The sequence below is a fragment of the Strix aluco genome, chromosome 25 (assembly GCF_031877795.1).
Source record: "Strix aluco isolate bStrAlu1 chromosome 25, bStrAlu1.hap1, whole genome shotgun sequence".
In the NCBI taxonomy this organism is placed as follows: Eukaryota; Metazoa; Chordata; class Aves; order Strigiformes; family Strigidae; genus Strix; species Strix aluco.
In genome coordinates this window covers 3216250-3239015 of record NC_133955.1, presented here as the reverse complement: position 1 = coordinate 3239015, position 22766 = coordinate 3216250, and the positions used below count along the sequence as shown (strand labels likewise).

The window sequence follows — 22766 nt, the reverse complement described above, 5'->3', positions numbered from 1 at the left end:
TGCCCAGGTGGCCAAGAAAGCCAACGGCATCCTGGCTTGTGTTAGAAATAGTGTGACCAGCAGAAGCAGGGAGGTGACAGTCCCCCTGTGCTCTGCACTGGTGAGGCCACACCTGGAGGGTTGTGTCCAGGTTTGGGCACCTCAATCCGAGAGAGATCTCGAGGGGCTGGAGCGAGGGCAGAGGAGGGCAACGAGCTGGGGAAGGGCCTGGAGAATAAATCCTGTGAGGAGCCATTGAAGGAGCTGGGACTGTTCAGTGTGAGGAGGAGAAGGGGAGGGGAGACTCATCACTCTCTACAGCTCCCTGAAAGGACGTTGTGGAGAGGTTGGTGCTGGTCTCTTCTCCCAGGGAATTAGTGACAGAACAAGAGGGAACGGCTTTAAACTGCAACAGGGGAGGGTCAGGCTGGACATGAGGAAAAAAATGTTTCCCAGAAAGAGTGGTCAGAGAGTGGAATAGGCTGCCCAGGGAGGGGGTGGAGTCCCCATCCCTGGGTGTGTTTAAGGGTCGTTTGGATGAGCTGTGGGGGGATGTGGGGTAGGGGAGAACTTTGTAGAGTCGGGCTGAGGGTTGGACTCGATGAATCCGAGGGGCTTTTCCAACCTGAATGATTCTGGGACTCTGCAGGGCCAGGCCCATAGTGCAGCTCCAGCACCGGTCAGGGAGCACCACGCTGTTGCAATCCAATTCTGGAGGGGTTTTGCATGAATTTGTTTAAAATGCCTTAGCAAGAAGCTGTAGTAAAGCCTCAAGGCTGGCGAGAAGGGAACTGTCAGGCAGTCAGAGCTCAAGGCAGCTTGGGAAAGGCTCCAGAACAGAAATACACTTGTAGCTGCGGAGCAGACAGGCAGCAGACACCGGGGAGGGGTGTGTGTGTGTGTGTGTAGCCATTTACAGCACCCACAAGCATCCCTCGAGTATTTCATTCTGTATTTCTTCGAAACGGGTTACATTGACATGACGTAAGGGCATCCAGAGCAGTCATTTTCCCATCAGGTTCAAGAGAGGCAGCGAGACTTGGGCTATAAATAAGCAGCAAAGGAACCATCTGCCAATAAGGCTGATGAGGGCCGGGACGCCGGTCGTCCTCCGTCTGTGCCAGCGCAGCTTCGGGAGCTGCAGGACTGGCTGCACAGAGAGCAGCGACAGGCGTGGGGGATAAAAGCATGAGGAACCTTTATTTACACCCATTTATCACACCCATTTCCCAGGGAAGCGTTTACCTTCCTTCTCCAGCCAAGCACAAAAAGGGGGGGGGGGGACACGACGACACGACGCTCCTGGATAAAATTCAGAATAAAACCAGAGAAAAGGCTAAACTGTTTACTCACCATTTTAATACTGCCAACAACTATAACAGATTGAAACTGTACACATGACAAACTGGGAAAAAGAGTCTCGATGCAATGGTTCAGCAAAGGAATGTACTGACTGGTTATGAACATTGCTACAGTAAAAACAATGGCAAACAGGAATTTGGCACCACATATACAAAGTAAAGGCATGCTCGTCAATACAGTTTAGGAGTCTCTGAACAGAAAAGGCCATGGTAAATGCAGAACAAGGTGCACCCTTTACAAAATTGCCCACCGGTTTAGACCAAAAATGCACAAGAATTAGAGTGGTTGACTGAGTAGCTCTGTAGCAGCACGCGTGTCCCATCCAGTCTGGAGCTCAGCCTTTCGTCTCCGAGGGACGCAGCCTGGGTACACGCTGACCCAAGCTTCACGCTCACCCCACACAAGGAATCTCTGTGTAGCCATCAGCAGAAAGCAGGGTCACCCCTAACCGTAAGCTAAAAACTCGCTCATCCCGCTGCAGAAACTTCTTTTGAAAGCCTTGTGGTAGCAGGATGGTAACAAATTACACACCCCAAGAAGCCGAAGCTACCGCCGTAAGAGCTCTAAGGATCCTTTAAGTAGTTGCAGAAATATTAAATCCTGACCATACCAAGTGTTAAAAACAAAGAGTTCCTGCTAAGAGGAATACTTTCTGCATGATCTGGTCACATGTGCATAGTTAAGTGATATTTTTTTTTTGTTGTTTTTTTATTTTTAAAACAAGATTTGTTTGCAAATAAAGAAATAAAATTTAGTAAAGTTATAGTTTTCTTGATGGAAAAACCTTAAAAACAGACTAGTGGTGGCTTGTTAACCAAAGAAAGAGAGAAAGCTACATATCGAAGGTCTGGAATCCAGCACCTCAACTTCACAACAGCTGTACACATTTGAGATTACACCATCCAAACGACGCCAGGATGATCTAGTCACACTAACAGTTGTTCCATCTTGACCTAACTTCAACATCCCATATCAATAAAAAGGTCCCTAATACAGAAGATTGTGCTAAAGAATGCAATGATTCTGCATGCTGTTTTCGTTTCCCTGGTCCTGTTCATGCTTGCAGCTGTCCCCACGAGGCAGCAAAGAGTCTGGTTCTCAAAACGCCACATCATAAAAAAAAAAAAAACAACACTGAAAAGAAAAGAGGGAGCGTTAGTGAGGCGACAGGCCAAGCCAGCCCGAGCTGGCATGCAACGCTTCAACGCTGCGAGCAGCCCGGCTTTACCTTCTTCCCACGCCCCTTCCTTCTCAATAGAGTCCACACTCCTTCAGGTTGTTTTTAATGATAACATCTGTGACAGCATCAAAGACAAACTGCACGTTCTTGGTGTCGGTGGCGCAGGTGAAGTGCGTGTAGATCTCCTTGGTGTCTTTTCTCCGGTTCAGATCTTCAAACTGACACTGGATGTAGGCAGCTGCTTCCTCGTACGTGTTGGAGCCTGAAAAAGATAAGATCCCTTACTTTGGCCAGCAGTTCACAGCAGAGATCTTTTAAGTACATATTAAGCTGCTTAAACCATCTGCCTTATCCAGCTCCAAACCCAAATCCACCATTAACCCCTTCTTGTAAATCTGGAGTCTATCCCCAGCCTCTGATGAGTGACCTTGCACAAGTCACTCCCCAACTGCTCCCTGCCCAGAGCTCACTAGTGGGGCACGTTGTACAGTAATCCTGCTGGAAACATGCAGAAGAGTGCCAAATGACAGGAATAAGCAGGTTTGAAGGAAGGACCATTTAAAAAAAAAAAAATCAATTTAAATGCCTCGAGCAGTGACTAGGTGAAGCATCATGTCTGTGCGGGGCCACGGCGGGGGGCGGGGGGGGGCTGCAAAACAGGTCTGCTGAAACACGGACACACCAGGACGTGGACAAGTTTCACAGCTTCTGAAACTGAAGTTCGACTAAACCATTGTCCCAATAATGTGGAAAATGCAGAGTGGCTTTGATTTGCTGGAGTGCAACACTTTGCTCTTTGTACTCCGAGCCATAAAATACAGGGACAAAGGCAGCTCTGAACCACAGATGTGCATCACCAGAACTCTTCCGAGAAAATGAGCTATCGGCTACCGGAGAGCCCGAAGATGCTGCCCAAGAGACAGAGTTAAGGGAATTGGGGAAAAGATAAGCTTTTAAATTATCTCGGATTGTGTAGGCTTTGACTAACTCCTTCCTGGCCCTGACAACAAACGAAACGCAGCTTCAGGAGCCCAACCTGTGTACTCTGGATAGCAGATCGTTAGTGGACTTTTCTTAATCTTTTCCTCAAACAGGTCTTTCTTGTTCAAGAAGAGAATGATCGACGTGTCTGTGAACCACTTGTTGTTACAAATGCTGTCGAACAGTTTCATACTCTCATGCATCCGGTTCTGGAAAATAAAGTGAGAAGGGCGCTGCATCATTCCAGAGTTATGAGGGGAGGATGGGGTGAGGGGACAGACAGGTTTTACTGCAGAGGCCAGACTAGAGCCAAGTGTCACCGACATGTCCTCGCTGCTGCTTCATCAGGAAGAGCACGGGCACAGCCCTGAGCAGGGGTCAGGTCACCTCCTCATCCCAGAAGTCCCCCCAGATGTGTTTGTTCCTCCCCAGAGGTGCTCACACCTAGGGGAACCGGCTCCTCCCTGTAACCAGGGCCTGGAGAAAAATCTCACTGATGCATAGCAGAAGCAGGGAGGTGACAGTCCCCCTGTGCTCTGCACTGGTGAGGCCACACCTGGAGGGTTGTGTCCAGTTTTGGGCACCTCAATACGAGAGAGATCTCGAGGGGCTGGAGCGAGGGCAGAGGAGGGCAACGAGGCTGGGGAAGGGCCTGGAGAATAAATCCTGTGAGGAGCCATTGAAGGAGCTGGGACTGTTCAGTGTGAGGAGGAGAAGGTGAGGGGAGACTCATCACTCTCTACAGCTCCCTGAAAGGACATTGTGGAGAGGTTGGTGCTGGTCTCTTCTCCCAGGGAATTAGTGACAGAACAAGAGGGAACGGCTTTAAACTGCAACAGGGGAGGGTCAGACTGGACATGAGGAACAAATTTTTCACAGAAAGAGTGGTCAGAGAGTGGAATAGGCTGCCCAGGCAGGGGGTGGAGTCACCATCCCTGGGTGTGTTTAAGGGCCGTTTGGATGAGCTGTGGGGGGATGTGGGGTAGGGGAGAACTTTGTAGAGTCGGGCTGAGGGTTGGACTCGATGATCCCGAGGGGCTTTTCCAACCTGAGTGATTCTGTGATTACGTTTATCAGTTTCTGGGGGAAGATACTGCAGGCTGCCGCAAGGAACTGCTCATCTTCACAGCCCCTGGACAAGCCAGAGACATGCCCACCCCGCGACTCCACCTCCCTTCTCCTCCAGTGCCACCCAGCCAGGCACTGGTAACTCCTCTGTAACATACCATTTCCTCGTCCTCGGCCAAGACAAGGTCATAATCGCTGAGGGCCACACAGAAAATTATTGCTGTCACGCCTTCAAAGCAGTGGATCCACTTCTTTCGCTCCGACCGCTGGCCACCAACATCAAACATCCTGGGAGAGGCAGAAGAACCATCTCAGGAGCTACACAGATCTCCCTCCCCGGCCACCACACCGCTCACAGGGGATTGAGGAGGCTCAGCTAAGGACTCTCAAACAAGCAGGATTTCAGGGAAAACAGGTACACAGCCTTCCAGCAGCAAGGCCATGAACTCAGAGACCTCCCTTCCTTAGGAGAGTGGATTTTAACACCAGAATTCTTTTCTTTAGAGCAATTTCAGCAGGAAGAACTAGGTGTTACCTACATCACTATCCAGAAGTCTGCTGATTCACCAGGGCATGCTTATTTTGTTCTCTGTCTCCTATTTCCTTAGCAACAATCCATTTGCTTGACTGGACTCCAAACACCTACTCATAGTCAGCTCTTCCAGTTAATTTACACTGCATCTGACAAAGGATTATCTGGAACATACTACCTGCATGCTACTTCTGGGACCCAGAAAAAAATTAATGGGGTTAAGAAACAGTGTTATGTATTAAAAAAAATAATCTGTAAGCTACTGAGGTTTAAAGGCTGCAGAGTTGCTTACTGAATTTGTCTGTAAAAAAAAAAAAAAAAGGCGTCTTGGACAGTTGCAACACCCTGCTCACCAAAATATTTTGATGAAGAAGCAGGATTGCCCAGAATGTTCTGATTGACTGTGACTTAATTAAATCAAGCCAGATAGAAGTCAATATCCAAGAGCTACGAAAATCATAAACATTGATTTGTTATCAGAGCGAACAGGCAGACAAGAGAGAAGCTGCCCAGGGTGGGCCAAAAGCAATGCAATTTGATGATGCCAAACGAGGCAGCCAGAAGCACCATTCAGCTCACTCCAATCTTCCGATTAACGTAAACCGTCCCCGCGGACCGCGGGAGGAAAGATGAAAATCTCGGGGAGGATACAGGCTATTTACTTAGCACGTATCATTTGCCATTACTCTCTGCTGTTAGCGCAGAGACATCTGGAAAGGAACAGCATCCCTGACAACTCGGCTTCGCCGAGCTCATCCAAATTCGAGTCACAGTTATACCGAGGTACCTCAGCCCGTTATTAATGTCTGAGATTTAACATCAAGGCTTCCATCGCGGGAGAGGTGGCAGCTTCAGGGTTTAAGACGTATTAATGCTTTCTTTTGTGGAGCAAATCCCTCCAAGACGAGACACCTCGTGTCTCAGGCTCTGCACATGATCAATGACTCCGGGCAGGCTTGGGAAAGAGCAATTCCCCTCTTTGCATCAGGGAGGCACGCCTCCGAGCGCTCAGCCGTTTCACTTGAAAAGAGGGGTTATAACGATTAAACCCAACACGCCTGCTACCTCCAGCTCACTCTTCCATTAGTCAGACGTGATGATTTTTTATGAGCACCACACGCTGCAGCTGGAAATGCTAATCCTAATACAGCACGACCAAAACCAAGTTTTTTTCCCTGGGTGAACCAGAAGGCATGTAAATAGCTCGGCGATGCGAAATGTTTAGGCATTTTTGTTAAAATGGTTCGTAGGTTAAGACAGTTCAGAAACCAAAATGCTACTATTCTCCTAAAAAAAGCGTGCAAACGAATCAGGTTTTATAAGCAACACTTGGATTTTTGCTACGGCTCTTTCAAACTGCAAACACAAACTAAAAATAAGCAAACAAATGCTTATTTAAAGGCTGTGAGCAACGAAGACTTAAGAACACTGCCACAGACAAAGGGAAGTCACCCACCACACAGGGGCTACGTTCTCCTACATCCACATTACAGGACACAAATGCCCAACCCCGCGGGGCTCCAGGCTGTTTGTCAGGAGCACGCTCGGGATCCAAAGCGAGGATTTTTCTAACGAGCAGATGAAGAGCAGGGAGGAGAGCTAAACTGCAGGCTAGCAGCCGCTACGGGGTTAGAGGGAGCTCGATTAGTGATACGTAAAGGGACACTGCCAAGACCAGGCTCGATAGCCGAGCCCTGCAGGGACTGAATTTAGAAGGCAGAGAGGACAGGCCAGCGCCATCCTCGGCGGTGTCACACAAAGGCAGCCAGTCCTCAGCACGCTGTCAGCATGCCCCGCTCCTGCTCCGCAGCAAGTGTCAGTCAGCACAGTCACCTACAGCTTCGTGGAGAACACCATGCAGCCCAGAGCCACGGCCGTGACTGCGGGGAGAGCTCTCATCTCCCGCTTCAAAGGAAGGGGTTAAATTCAAACTCAAAATCCAGGAGTCAGTGTCCTTTTAGTATATGTATTTTTTTTTTAATCCTGTAAACAAGCAGTCAGTACCTGTGTCTGCGATTCCAACATAAAAGCAGCTGAAAAGAACAGAAGAAGGCAAATAAAGGTCAAACCGGTATCTCCAGTGCGCAATGCCAGTAGAGAGGGAGCGTAACGGAGGCGAGGAGGACAGTTAAAAACGGGGCAAGACATTTTGCAGCGCAGGTGTGGGACCTACCACCCCCACCACGCGCTGAAGAAATCACCCGCAGTCCACGGGGACAAGCGCTGCCCTTCACTTACTTGAAGTACAGGTCCTTGAAGGTGAAGTGAGTTTCCACAATGCCTGTAGTTTTAACTCTGGTCCGCAAAACATCCTGCTGAGTCGGAATATAGGTCGGCTGGGATATTCTATCCAAGTCATTTAGGTAACTAAACCAGAAGAGACAACACAAGATGCGCTTTTTTTAGTTTGCTTGCTTTCCATGAATCTTTTATAAACTGCAGAAGAAAGTCATCACAGAATTTATTCATCATCTTCACACAGTACAAACCTCAAACATGCAGTGAAAGAAAAAAAAAAAACCACCCTTGGGTCTATCCCAGGGTTGATTTGGTGGGGTTTTTTTAACCCCTCCCCATATGACCTTGCAGCATGTGCTGGGTAGAGTTCAGCTAGCTGGGAGCGACGCCCGGTAAGCAGTGCTGCTGATGCAGAAGCCATGCCAAGACTGGTATCTCTTGGGGCAATTCAAAGTAGTCAAGGTCTTTCGCATCAAAGCACAAGGCAATAAATCCAGCGGCTCGCTTTTAAAGGGCAAGAATACATCAAATGAACCAGGGGGAAAGAATTAAGCGTCAAGAACTACCCCTGACATAAGCAGATTCGTTCACCTCCTCTAGCAACAGCGAACTGACCCAGCGCTCGCCAGCTCCCCGACGGCACGGCCGCCCGAGGAAGCTGCTTCTCTGCAGCACCAAGGCAACGCGCCCATCAAGACCCCAACTAATTCCAGCTACAGCAGATTCCCTTTGAAGCTCGGCCCTTGGGCACATCAGTAAGAGGTATACATCATTTCCAGCAGCGTCAGAAATCCCACTCCAGCCAGCAACACCTCGGAGCTCATTTTTCCTGTTAAGGGGAAGGCGACGGCCCCCTGCTTCCGCAAAGGAGACCAGGATTGCTCCAGCTCTGTTGGGAGGGGACCAGCCACGTCGTTATCAGGAGTGGTTTTTAATCAATACCGTACTCTAACTGTGAGATTTTAGTGGTGCAATGGCTCTACACTGGTGTAATAACCCTGCCCTCCCAGCCAAACGTTATCAGCACAGATCCCTTGTCAGCCAGGGATCGCTCCTTCCCGCACGGCGCATGCCCGAGAGCTGTGCCAGGAACCCCAAATTTCCACCTGACTTCGTCACCGAGCAGGCAACACACCGAGCAAGATCTCCCTCCTCCGTCAGCCTCAGCACCTCCTCTGGCCAGGACTGCCAGCACATTTGCAGAGCACTGACCTATTTTCTAAACCCCAGAAGAATCCAGCCTACCTGCCAGCCTCCTGCCCGTGCTCGCCCAGCGCCGCAGGGCTTTTCTCACAGAGCTGGTATCTACAAGCGGTTGTAGCCCTGAAAGGGCCAACTCCTCTCCTGTTCAGTGGGATGTGAACTGGTTTGTGAACTGCTCTTTGACCAGAAACACAGCACCCAAAACTTACACCTGGGACTGGCTTTAGCTTCGTAAAACAGAATTTGGAAGGTACTTACCTTCATTGGGCTTCTGTTAAATATTTTTGCTGAGGAAATAACATGCCCAGATTTCCCCCCCCACCCCCTCTCTTTCCTACCAGTAGGAGTTTAGCTGGGATATGGTGGTTCAAAAGCTGATGTGAGTGCTACCTAAGAACTGACCCAGCAACTCCTACCAGCTTGGCTTTGGTACAGGTCACACAGCTGCCCCCACCACTGAAGTGATAAATGTGCAAAGCTGAAGCTATAAACCACCTGCTCCTAATTGCCAGCTTTCAGCATCAGAAGTTTGGGCAGTGAAAGTGGTATAATTCCTACTTAAGGCTCTTTAGGCAGCCCATGAGGAGTGAATGAAGTCAGGCAACTCCCACCAAATGAATTGCAAAGTGCCACTCGAACACTTGCACATCAATCAGGGAACACGGAGTATCAGATTAAGCAGGGCTCTATCTGCAAGCTGCCTTAAAAAATAAGCTTTGCTAGACTAATTCCAGGGAGACTCAAATGGTAAATCCCAAGGAAATGCCCAAGCAGTCGGAAGATCCCGCGCAGGGGGTTTCCCTGCAGAAGAGCCACCCAAGTGCACGTGCACACAGCTTCCTCCAGCCACCCTCGCCTCGTGGGAGGCAGTTGACTTTGTACATGGTAGAGGGGAAACAGTCTGCACAGGGGCTGGGCTCTGAGCCTGGCTTTGTTGGGTGGGTCTCCTCTGCCCACAGATTTAGTGGAATTGGAGAAAAAAAATAAAACCACCATACACCACCCCAACTGGAAAAGCAGAGTCTGAGAGTCAAGGTTTTGAGCGACTCATAACCCCCAGCTCGCCACAGTCTGTCTGAAAGTTTAAAGACGTTCCTCACAGATATTGTTTCAGGAACTGAAAACATACACCTTACTGAATCTCTCCTCATCCCACGCAGTTTGAATCCCTTTTCACAATCTCCTTCCCCACCAAGGCTTCCTTCATACGCTGAGGTTGCAACACTTGTTCCCCCCCTTGGATCCCTGTGTTTACAGAGCCAGCTATTTCTCATGCTTCAACACCACCTTGCAAACACAAGCTCGCAAAAAGACAGTTTTGGTTTGTTTCCCTTTTTTTTTTCCCCCCTTAAAATGAAGACTGGAGTACAAAAACAAGCTGACCAAAAGCCTACAGCGTAACTCCTGTTTGTCTTAGAGCCCTCCCAGGACATCCTGTGCCAGGCTGGCACTAGTTCAGTACCTGTGTGTGCAAGGATCTGTAATTCCAGTCTGGTCAGAAAACCTGCCAGATTGAGTGTCGGCCCATCCCACGCTCAGACTGCTCTAGGAAACACGGACTGCAGGAGGGGGATGCTCTGAAGCGGACAGTGTCCAGTTGGTGAAGATAACAGAGTTCCCCTCCTCCACACTCTCACATGAACCCTGGAATGGTATTTTCCTAACAATTCAGTCATGTTTCCTTTTAGTGCTGGAAAAGAATGCTTTCAAGGCCAAAAATGGCTCTGAAAGCTCTGAAAGATTCATACAAAGCATTTATTATGAACAGCTATCCGCAGCCTGAGCTACGGGAAGGAGGGGCTGTCACCATCATGCCCGAAGGCAGAGCAGCAAACAAAAGCCAGCCCTTGCCAGGGAGAGGAGACAAGAGGGCAGAAAGATGCAGGTTTGGTACCCAGGTGGGTCGGTATTTGCAGCCACCAAACACCAAGCTTTCAAGAAACATCATCACAAACACCTGTGCCAGTCTGACGACGCAAACAGTATTCTTCCTACATCCAGAATTAATCATCTCTAGCCAGGACTTCCTGCAGCAAGAAGAAAACAAGTGAAGACCTGGTGAAACCTATATTTAAGAAATGCATTTCTTCTGCAGAAATCTGCTTCCCCCGTCTCCTCATGTCTAGCTGGATTTTGGCAGATTAAGCAAAGCAGAAAACAAGGTCACAGAGCAGGATCTCCAGGAAAAGGGAATGTTGTGTTTTACCTTTATCAATTTGAACGCTCCTCTGGGCCTGCTAAGGTAGACCCACAGCCTGCAGCACAGACCTACGGGTGAAAAAGCTCCCTTCAAAAACCTGAGCTGCGATCCCAAGGTGGTGCTACTCGAGGGGAATCACAAGAAAGCATCGGGAGGACAATGCCCTGCACGCTAGTGCTTGAAAGCAAAAGGGAGAAAAAAAACCACATAGAAGTAATCTAGGTTTTATCCAGCATCATGTCAGGGAATTCAGGCCAAAACTGCCACTTGGGAACAAGACAAGATATGCCAGAATAGAGAATAGTTGATCAGAAACTATGCTAATTGCCTGTGAGACTGCAGATAATTACCTACAGTATCTGCAGACTGGTATCTGCATGAACTTCGAAAAAAAAGTAGCGAAACCAGCAAGTAAAATACTTTAAAGCATTATCTGCTTGCTGACATTTCCAAGTATCAGAGGTAATTAAGAGATGTGCGAGACAGCAACATGCCTCAGCACCCCCACTGCCACACCAGCAAACAGGTTTTTTGTTCTTTGTAGCTATTACACCAAGAATTGTGTGCAGAGGTCCAAAAGGCTTCTCCACGGCATTGACTCGAGATGGGGGGGGTGAGCTACAGAGCCATTTGCTCATGTCATAAGTAAAGAAAAATGGGAAGTTGCAATAAGTAGAAATATAAATGTTTGCAATACCACACCAAGGACAGGGTGGTTGCTAAAGGAACATTATCAGATGGTGCCTGGACAAGACACTGAGCGTTTACACTAGTGCTTGAACATCCAGTTTAGACCAAGAGTTACTCAGATGTTCTTAAAAAAAAAAAGAAAACCCGTAAAACACTACGATTCCGGGACAGATCACTCGGATTAGTGTCACAAGTGGTTATCTCTGGGCGCTTACCCCCACCCGCTGCGTTTGCGTTACGACACCCCGTTATTACAGTTGTCTCCTCTCCTCCCACACGGCCTCCTGCCTGCCAGGGCAGCTCCGACGGGCAGGATCCCTGCCCGCACAAGGGGAAGCGGTGCTCGACAAGGCAGGAAACAGCAGGAAGAAAAAGTTTTCAGAACAATTCAGTGCTGCCCCGAGAACCCTGGCGTTCTGCCACAGCACTCTTGTTCTTGATGCCACCTAATTTTCATAAGCAATCATTCACAGAATCATCTGGGTTGGAAAAGACCTTGAAGATCCTCCAGTCCAACCATTAGCCCAACATTGACAGTTCCCAACTCCACCAGATCCCTCAGCGCTGGGTCAGCCCGACTCTTCAACCCCTCCAGGGATGGGGACTCCCCCCCTGCCCTGGGCAGCCCATTCCAACGCCCAACAACCCCTTCTGCAAAGAAATCCTTCCTAAGAGCCAGTCTGACCCTGCCCTGGCGCAGCTTGAGGCCATTCCCTCTTGTCCTGGCGCTGGGTCCTTGGCTCAAGAGACTCCTCCCCCCTCTCTGCACCCTCCTTTCAGGGAGTTGCAGAGGGCCAGGAGGTCTCCCCTCAGCCTCCTCTTCTCCACACTAAACCCCCCCAGTTCCCTCAGCCACTCCTCACACATTCCTCTGTTTTTTCCCCCCATTCTGGGTGTCTCAGCAGAGGCCTCGTGGTCTGACGTGAAGCAACAAACAGCACCCAGCCAGCCAGAACCAGGCTTGACACACAGCGCAAGACAATTTCAGCTGGAAAAACCAGTCATCTCAAATGGGGCACGTATTTAAAGACTGCTAACCCTGAAGTTTCAGTCCTGTTTGTAGGAGATATTGAAAGGAGCAGGGAAGTGAAATTCCCCCAGGAGAACTGCAACAAATGCCAGGACCTACGCAACCACCACCACCGAAAGGGATTGCAGGACATCCATCCTTTAAGCGTGGTGGACAAGAGAACTAATTGGGTAGCACCAGAAGATAAGGCAGGTCAGGAGCCACACGTTGAGCAGAGAAGGAAAAATACTGACTGAATGCTCATCTGGCCATCTGGTACGACGGGGGTCCTGCAGGTTTTTAACTGCACGATCGTGCTCTGCTTTAAAGGCACCAACTTGCAGCGTTTCCTGACTGCCGAGTTGCTGGGCTACTGCTTGAAAATGATGCTGCTTTAGTGCAACTTCCTGTGGTCTTAGGACAGGAAGCAAAATTCTCTGATGCACTTATCAAAAATGACACATGGATCATCGGGCTGCAATCTCTCTCCCACGCAGATGTGACACCAGCCCATGACAGCCATTCGTCACGGCAGCTGTGCCTACACGAACCAGTAACTGGACACGAGTGAGTTGCAGATATTCAGGAACAGGAATAACCCTCTGAAATCCAGTCTCCGGAGGGCAGCCAGGACAAGTGGGCACCTACTAAAGCAGGTTAATGTCCTCTCCCCCCAGTCTGCTCTGCTTCTGAGCCCTTTCCACCCTGTTTTCCCCAGCCTGCCTTCATTCTCCTCTTTCAAAGCTGCCATCCAGACCACAAAGCCATGTTCCCCATCTTTAGCTTCCTCAAGCTCCCCTCAACCACTTACGCTTCCTGCCCTAGATCCTCTGCTCAAGAAGTCCTTAAGCCTTCCTTCTCTTCTCCACATCTTTTCACTAAATTATTCCCTCATTCATCCTCCTCCTCATCTATCCTTTTTTCTCCCTTTGAATCTGAAGTTTCCTCCCTGCATGCTGTAAAGGCACACACAAATCTGAGAAAGCCTCCTCTTGTCAACTCACTTACCTTGATCTAAACCCATGATCGCCTGCCAAGGTGTTACAAATTTAGAAAAATTCTTCCTTATTTTCAAGCTAAAATATGCTCTGCACAGAAAGAGCCTGCAGGCAACTGAGCTGTGACACATCTGAAGTTCCTTTACAAAGCACTTCCAAACTAATTTTTCAAAGGCTTAAAACTTGGCTAAATTGAGATAAGTTTTCAGCTGGACATCAGGAGACACACTTAACCCCAAAAATCATCCTTTCAGAGTTTCAAATATTTGTTCTAGAGAGACCAAGCACATGACGACTTTTGTTAAAAAAAAAAAGAAAAAAGCAACAACTGTTTTGCTCATTAAAAGAAATAGTTTCCCCTCCCTGCACTAACCTGCCTCTTGGAAATAGATGAGGCATTTAGTCAAAATTCTCATTAACCAGCCAGCAGCAGCCTATTTATCTAGTCATAACTTTCCAATTGTTAAGCAATTGTGTGCCTTTCAGAAGCAGAGCAATAAGCAGGTTTATAGCTAGCCTGCAGCGCTGCCTGTGTGGCGTCAGGCACAGGAACTGAAGTGCAGGGAGAGCTGTTAAGGAGAACAACTATGTGAACATTGATCTGCCAATATCAGAAGATCCCACTATTGGAAATTGTTGCTCATCAGAAATTTGGTAGTTTAATCAGGAGCTCGGTTTCAGGCGGCGTTAACGCCTTTCTGTAGGGATAATGAAGGCGACGTGGCTGATCACCTGCTGTAACAAGCCATTTTAATGCAAGCTGCTAAGTTATTCTTCCACTGAAAACAGATTGGCAAATTCACCTAGGCACAGAGTAAGGAATGTGGGGTTTTTCCCAATACAGGGAAGATAAACAGTAAAACTGATTTTGATGAGCTGGAGCACTGAGTCACCCTGTGAGCCCCGTGTAAACCAGTTAGACTCAGGTTTCTGTCCGCCCCCTCTGAAGGGGACCCTCACCACCCACGTGCCACCCTGCCTGCAGTCACACCGGCCCTTTCCGAGCCCCGCTTGGTTAGCTGGCAAGAGCCCAGAAGCTGGTAACAGTTTCTTACTATGATGCAGAGTCGTTAAGCTGATATTCTCTGGATCTGCTGAAGCAAGCCTGAACTCCAGCATCTCTCCATAACCGCTTAATCACGCCAGCTAGCTCGGCAGTCATCACGCCTTCCTCTGCGCTTCCAGCTAATACAAACAACTGACGGGCATCGTCCTGCAGGAAGAGGGGAAATCGAAACAAGTTAGGATGTACACGCCTTTATGCCTTTACAAGTGACAGGGAGGCTTCACATCAAGTAATGATCCCAGGGGCTGCAGCAATAAGCAATCACAGTCCCCTCTCTCCTGTTGTCCATCCAATTTTCTCCCCCAAATCATCAAGTTATTTTTCTCCTGCAGTCAGAAAGGCAAATGCTGGGCAAGCAGCTCCAAGCCCGTGGGGTGAGACGCACTGATCACAGGTGGCACAACACGCTTCTGTCGGGGATCACTGCTCCCAACAGGCAGCATCCACATCAGAAACACGACATGCCAGTAACTTGGCATAACGCTTCAGAGAAAAGGTAAGTACGCCAACGTGCTACTATAACGATAACTAAACGATAAATAATAGTTTTTAAACTGGAAAACCTCTGTTATAGTGTTGTAGAGTATGGCAACAAGGAAAAATTCAGTATCAGAAGGAAGCTTTGGATGATTATAGGTTTAAGGCTTTGAGGACTGCCCACCTGCTGCTATAGCTGGCAGAAGTAAGGGAGAACGATTTCTTAATAAAGCATTTCGTCAGGAGATGGGATGGACTGATCAGGATTTGAGTGTTTGCCCTGGAGCACAAAAAAATTCTTCTCAGAAGTCTTAGAGTAGGACCTCAACGAGCAGATTTGAAAAGCGAAAAACAGGCTGACCTACATCCCACACTGATGGGATCTACCAGCATCCTTCCAGGAGATGTAAGAGACCTTTCACTATCCCAGCAAGTTCTCAGCTTCAGACTGTCTCCTCCCAACATCGGCTCCTCTCACTTGAGCCTTAAACCGTACTGCCCAGCACGTACCTAAGCTTGGGCAAGAGTCAAGTCGACATGCTACTCCAAAGGGCACCTCCCTAGCACAAGCCATGGGCACTTAAATTAACTTCATCAAGGTCTGAACTGCCACAACAGAGGTGGACCTCAGTTACGGCTCTTTGCAGGTAGAGCACTTATGGGTTTGCTGCCAGACAGTTGATTTGGTTACCCTTGGTCTTTTCCTAGGAAAGTGTGGCAAATTGTTTGCCCTTCAGCGTGGATCGGGCATGAGCAAATTCTTGGCACGCGTTTCATGTTCTGCTTTTGAGAAGCCAGATAAGCCTGGGCAGGTCAACTGAGAAAGGAACTTGGATTTTAATCTTCCTCCTTCCAGCTACCTTACTTAGGCTGAGATCAAGCACAGAGGAAACGTGGAGGGGAACACCAGGGAGGATTCGGAGCAGCAGTTGAAGAACAGCCTAGGTTAACATGCAAATGAAGATATGCCCTTCAGCCAGGATGCTTTATATCGTAAATTCAAAATATCTGTGGTTGCATCACAAAGAAACAGATTAGGTTACTTTACTTACTGTAAGCATGAGGAGTTAGTGCCAGATAGAGTCACAGGCTGTGCAGCTGCTGTCCTAGGCTGATATACACAATTCCTTTCTCCTACCCGTTTTCAGGAGTCCCTGACTTCCCATTCTGTCTGTGCTTTTTTCCCCACCATCACAGGGGTCAAGCCTTCCCCATTTCAATTCCTCCCATCTTGAAGTGTTGGGGGTGAACACCAGTAACACCCCAAGGAATCAGCAGAACGGGATGTGCGAGGAAAAGCAGGGCCTCAAACCCCCAAAAACTAAAAGGACAATTACAGGTAGTGAAAATGATTAAAATTTGGCTCCGCTTAAAGATTAACTGGCACAATACTGTGGAACCCCACTGAAGAGTGATGTCAAGCAATTTAAACCAAAGCTGAGAATTTTGTTAAAAGTTCAAATAGTTTAGACAAAGGTTTGGGGATTTTTTTTTTTTTTTTTGAGCATTTAAAATACTGAAGGTTCTTACCTGTAACCTCAGTAAAATACTTGAGACTTTGTAGTGGTACTATGCTAAAGATTATGAAAGGTCTTTTGCTACTGTATCTTGTAAGAAACATATTTCCACTGTAAGGGGACTGAATTTCTAGGATTCATTAACACAATTCACAGCACAGACTCAGACTAAGGGAAAAATAAGTGAAATACTTACTGCTCTGGCAACTTCCCCAAAGTCTATCTTTAGCCTTCCCATGGCTCTTATGATCGCAATGATGGACTGGATAGTATTGCTGTAGACAACCACTTTATATTGTTTGCATTCTTCCTCTGAGTAGCCATCCTCATGAATAATCCTGGAAGAAAACCAAGCCATCATTCCCAAGCCAAACCAGAAGGGCACCGCAGATTTTTTTATTTCATCTCGTACAGAAATGCAGTTTACACGCCTGCACTCTCACTTACTTCATCTGCTTCACAATGGTGCTTTTCCCAGACTCTCCAGCACCTGAAAAAAGCACAAAAATATTCTAGTTAGCAATCACATGAAATTCAAAGGAAAAGGAGAATGTACTCCTTCCAGTTCCCACACAGAAGTTGATGGGGTCTGTGCACTGCTGCTGGTAACCGCGGCGGTCCCAGCCCCTCGGGAGGGATCACTGCAGAGCACAGCCACAGGTACCTCCTTCCCGGGTTTTATTTACAGATGCTGACAGCCATCGTGCATTCAGCCGTAAAAAAAACAACCAAACAAACTAGAGTTTCTGAATTTCCAGAGTACACTTCCAGATCATTGGGGCTAGGTCTGAAAAACCGGGACAAGGATTTATCTAAGAGACTATCTGCCCGCCCTCTCTTCCAGCTCAGTAACTACGGGCCAAGGCAGCCTGACAGTTAAGTGCATCAACGCCATCAGCTGCTGCCCACCATTACTGAGCTGTGCAAGCCTTAAATAACCAGGTGGATGTTAATCACAGATCCCAGAGCATTTTTACTAGGAACATCAGATTCAGAAGCAATCTTGTGTGATATACAGTGGAAGGGAAGTAGACCCAGAACAGAGCTCAAAAGCACACACAAATTGCTCTTGCAGATCCAGGTGAAGCAGCTTAAGACATTAAAGCCCAGAAACACGTTGCTACAGCAGAGCAGGAACATCAAAAACGGATCTTGGAAGTTCTCTTGTCCACTTAGCACAAAGTCAGCCAAGTGTTGCCCATAGTCATTCAAACTAACGCTTTTTTTTCCTACAGAGGAAAGAGCACCCCCACGACCCATTGCTGGTGCGTAGTGCACATGGATATCACTCCTGAGCTAGACACCTCTTTGAATTTTGCCAGAGCTGTTTAAGAAGATACCTGTCTAGACTTGAAGTGGCAACTATGGTGTCTGAATCACCAGCAGGTCATGGGCTCCCGCTCTAACCCTCCAGCTGCCAACGCTGGTTCCCACAGCCACCAGACAACTCGGGGATCTTCGCCGTGGCACACCCATACGCATCCGCCCACAGAACATGCAAGGCAAATTTTAATTGATTAACAAGCTCTATTCTCTATCATTCCCCACAATACAAGGATTGTTATTCTGGGAAACTGAGGATAAAGAGACCCGCGGGTTTAGCTCGGAAATGAGCCCTTGCCACAGGATGATTTCCAGGTGAAATATCAGACCTGCAGGCTGCGGCACTTGGCCATGCCTGCATTGCAAACAGCCTTCCTCCAAAGAAAGGCAGAGAAACCTGGCTTGCCAAATCTCTGCAGACCTGGGGGGGCTGAGTTATCCCCGTCTGTCTGCAAAATAACAGCTAGTTAATCTGTTTTTCACAGCTTTTTCTCTCAAACCACAGAGCACTCACAAACGGCGTCCCCCTCCCACAGGCACGAGGCAGGAACCACCTTTGCGCACCCGCGCAGCGGCCGACGCGGCTCGGTGGAGCAGACGCCTACTCCAGGATTCAAACCCACCCCGTTATCACGGTTTCCAGAGCTGTGCAGTCAGCAGCAGCCATGTCCCAGCCGGGAAGCATGTGGAAGGCACACACGGTGTTACTGCGTGTCAGCAGAAGCGCAGGTCCTGGGTTACTCCACCTCCTGTGACCACAACACCGGGAGGTCACTGCAAAGGAGCCGGACCAGCCGGTGGCTTCAGGGTTCCTCAGCCTAAAAGGCTCACGCTGAGCTGCAGAACTGGGTTTGCTGAGGGCAAAGGAATGAAGTCGAGCCTGCCTGGATTTGGATATATGAGTCAAGAGATCTTGGATGGACCAAAAGACCCAAGCTCCCGTTCGCTTCCAGCGCAAGGCACCAGATGTCCCAGCCTGCAGAGCCTACACAGCGCAGCGTGCTAACCCAGAACGGCACTGCTACAGGCAAGGCGAGCTTTGTTGGAAGAGAAAAATTATTTTTAGATTATCAGACCAACATGAAAAAAAAAAAAGACCAGCTTTCAGGAATGCCAGGGTCAGGCTGTGGCATACTTCTTCAGAAAAAAAAAAAAAAGGCAGAAAAGCTTTCTGGTGTTGCCTTTGGGAAACACGGCTTCCAGGAAAGAGCTTCCCAAGCCCCTCGCAACACCCAGAGAGGACAACACCACGTTCCAGTTTCATTCTCGCATCCTGGAAGCCTCAGGAAGGCCAGCTCCTAGAAGCAGCACCTACTTTCACAAACAGGGTGTGACAGCAGCAGCGCTTTTTAAAAAGCACAATTCGCTTCTGTCTCACGACTTCTTGTCAGATCAGCAGAGGAACCAGGAGATCAAATCCCCGAAGATAAGAGGTCACTTTGTACGGTTTGTGATGGGTACGAATTATTCCCTTGCTTGGAACTTTGTACACCCTTTTGCCTGCTTATTTCACACTCCTTCAGGTTTGTTTTCCAGTATTGCTAGGAAAACCCTTTTGGCTGATAAGGGAATTAAAAGCACTGGCAGGACCGTTAAGGTGCAGGTTACAGCGGTGGCTGGGCAGGAGCAAACACAACTGCTGCTTCCTGAACAGTTACACAACAGCCAGATACAAGCAGCTCATTCACCAGGGGCGAACGGGTTGTGCCAACCTGAGCCCAGCCCTTTGTTGGCACGTCAGGACCGAACGAGGACAATGCAGCCTTTGCAGCCACGCACTTGTATTTCCACTCCCAAGTTCATCCTGGTCAGTTCCCAGATGTTGGTGAGGATTCCTGAGGAGCCATTGCTGTATTAAATTACAACAGAAAGTTTCCCCAACATCAGACAAGGTCATTTTCAAGCTGAAGGTGCATTTCCTATTTGCACTTAAGACAACTTCAAACCAAACAAACGGCCACGTATTTTCACAGCTCTTGGCGCCCGAATAGAGCAGATGCAAACCAGCCTCTTCACACAGCAAGAGCTTTCGCAGTCAGACAAGCACTTTCACAGCAGGTTCTCAGGCTGCCAAACGGGAGGAAACTCAAGTCAAATGGTGCCTTAATTCGTTAAACCCATTTGCAGGTGTCACGGGGTCGTACCTCCATCGCAGGGCGGCTGGACGAGGATTTCTGCTTCTTTGGATCCATTTTGCACAAGAGAAGGGAGAGGCAACACGAGACACACGCTGGTGTTCAACAAACAAGTACCCAGTGCCTCTCCTGCGCAGCTCCTGGGGGGGCCACAGCCCCGATATACATCTAAGAGCACCAACACCTTTAAATGCTGATTGCTCAGATACTGCCTTGAGTTTATCTGTCTCGACATGCCCCTCGAGGGACTGTAACACTAACAGCTGCCCTGCACAGTAGGAGAACTGTTTCCAAGATAGGGCATGTAGTGCAATTTAAATCAATTAGCCTTTAGTTTAGGTTGAAGTATTACCAGATTAGAGCCTCTCATAACAAAATACTTCCAGACTGCCAAGTTGCATGTCTGCAAACCAAAGAATTTCAATTTTTAAGTTATTCCTAAGCATAAGGTGATTCAATATTTTTTTTTTCCTTCCCTCAAGCCTTAAAGAAAAGCTATTGCTGGTTCAAGGCTCAAGATTCCACCTTCAAAGCCATTCAAGAAGCATTAACCAGGATGAAAAATGAAGCACATTTTAAGCAGAATCCCCCAAAATCTGCTTAGATGTTGGAGTTAACACCTTCCACCCAAGCAAATCCCAGGGCCTGAAGCACACTATGCCAGCAGGGCGAGACTCTGTCTGAAACCAGCAGCTTGCAGGAAACATCCTTCCCTTCAGCAGGCGGTTTTTCTTTTGTTATCGCCTCTTCTCCCAGCTGCCAAGATGTCTGTGCCTCTCCTCCGGCTGGCACGGATTTTAACAGAGATGGCATCAGGAAGGGCTTGGGAGTATTTGTGTGCTCCTGATATGGCTTCTCAGGCGCTCAGCACGGCAGCATTTGCGGTCAGATGTGAAAACGTTAGTGCTCTATAGACTCAGCACTTCCACCCTGGTGAGGGACACAAAACCTCATTTTTCTTTTCCACAGCCATCCTCCACATTCTCTGGATTAAAGTGCTGTGATTTGAAAGCTTCTGTGTCCCAAACCAGCGGTGTTCGGCCCAGTCCCAAGAGCAGGAGTTTAGAAGCAACTTTTGAACACAACCTCTTTGGGTTTTATTGCTCGTCGTCATATTTGCTGTCATTTCCTCCTTAGATTATCTTAAAATAATCTGCTGCTGCAGCAGGCAATGCTGAACTTGTACTACCTGTCATTTGACTGACAAAACAGTATCAGATACAATTATGCCATGACAACATAGCCAAGTTGGTTATACAACACTAATTCAAACCACATTCAGTTAACTCCTTCCCTTCTCACTTCCAACCCCACACACTTCAGTGGAGTTTAGAGGAGCAGCGATCCACAGAGGTTACTCACCCTAGGGGACTAGCAGAGGTAGGAAATAGTGACCCACATCCTCTAAACCTCTCTCCTTACCAACATACAACCCAGAGCTGGCTCCTACAGCAGACGCTATTGGCAGTCACAGCTACAAAGGCACGGCCAAGCTGTAAGTCACCACCTCTGGGGTGTTATTCCTAAAGGAGTTTTTCTTGATGTTCCAGGTCCTCTCCCAGGCTCGCTCTCTGCTCCTGCAAGAGCCATCCAGACAAGGTACCTCATTAAACAGTCATTTAAAAACGTCTGCCCTCCAGCTCCATAATCGTTTGCTGGGAGCTCCTGCTGGGGTGGCAGCTGCTTGACGATGAGATGGCCAACGTCAGGCACGGCCTCATCTCAATTGCTCAGGAAAAAAAAAGCATTACCATTGCCCTGGTCTATTCCGAGATACCTGTACCACATCCTCCCACACAGCACAAGGCTTTTTTCAGGGGCCTCTCTCACATTATGCCTACGCTTTTACTCTTTAACTCCCCCACCCCAGACAAGGTCCACAACCATTTGCATTCTACTCTTACTTTCCAGCCCTAGCTTCAGCTTCTCCAGGTATCACTTCTGTTCTCCGACACTTGAAACTTCTCTAAACATTTGCAGATGTACACACCGCACCAGCTGCTATTTTCCTTTTTCCAACTCACTAGAGTGGCTGTAAAGGGTTCGCATAAAGAGATCCATATTAGACCCACTTGGTAAACAGCTTTTAATGTGCACCCTTTGTTCCCTGTTATCATGCAGCTTCATTTACCCTGATACAGGTTGTTTACACTTACAGTGTGGCTTAAGCCTTCAGTCAAGTACCTTCAGTAGGGGGAAAAAAAAAAAAAAAGAGTAGGAATTTAAATGCTACTGAAACACTGCTCCAACCTACAGAAAACCGATTCTTCGCATTAGAAATTAAGATGACGAGTGCAAGTGGATAGAGTTACATTGAAATTCTTACGGACTCCGCAGGCGAAGCACCCAGCCTCTGGGATTGCAGGCAGGGACCAGATGGGGAGCTAGAAAGAGTTGCAGAAATCATGAAATATGACACCGTATCTTACTGGGTTCAAAAAATATGAAAGTCAGAGCATTGCTGGGACGTTTCTCACTGTAAAAGGAAAAGCAAACCTTTCCTTTTTGCTCCAATTAGCACGGCTACACAGGGATCACGTTTCGTCACAAGAAACCGAGGCTGACCTAAACAGGGATGTCATAACTCCATGGAAAAGTTGTTTCAGAAGTCTTAACTTCTCTTTTCTCAAATTAGCAGCAAGGAACCTGTTTATCCCACAGCTCTGCTTGCACACCCTAGACACAAAGAGCAGCTAATCTGTCACAAAGCACTTGCTGCTTTTTGTCGTAGTGGCTCGCCCCACTTGATCGATGCACGCTCCACAAGAATTCGGTGGAGTCCTTGCTCTCCACCACGTCCTTCAGCTA

The 22766-nt window shown here is 48.2% G+C and overlaps 1 protein-coding gene across 2 annotated transcripts in view; it reads right to left on the bottom strand.

The window, feature by feature from the left end:
* Positions 1-1321: 1321 nt before the first annotated feature.
* Positions 1322-22766, bottom strand: part of GNAI3 (G protein subunit alpha i3) — a 33155-nt gene continuing 11710 nt past the window's right edge. Inside the window, exons 2-9 of one of the 2 annotated variants that reach the window (XM_074850014.1) lie at positions 16948-16990; positions 16697-16838; positions 14496-14653; positions 7341-7469; positions 4729-4858; positions 3558-3711; positions 2570-2783; positions 1322-2475 (exon numbers count right to left, since the gene is read on the bottom strand). In XM_074850014.1, coding sequence (XP_074706115.1) covers positions 2593-2783; positions 3558-3711; positions 4729-4858; positions 7341-7469; positions 14496-14653; positions 16697-16838; positions 16948-16990 — 947 coding nt within the window. In that variant the 3' untranslated portion in view covers positions 1322-2475; positions 2570-2592. Of the gene's footprint in view, positions 2784-3557; positions 3712-4728; positions 4859-7340; positions 7470-14495; positions 14654-16696; positions 16839-16947; positions 16991-22766 lie in introns of both variants that reach the window. The other variant, XM_074850013.1, reaches the window with a different exon arrangement.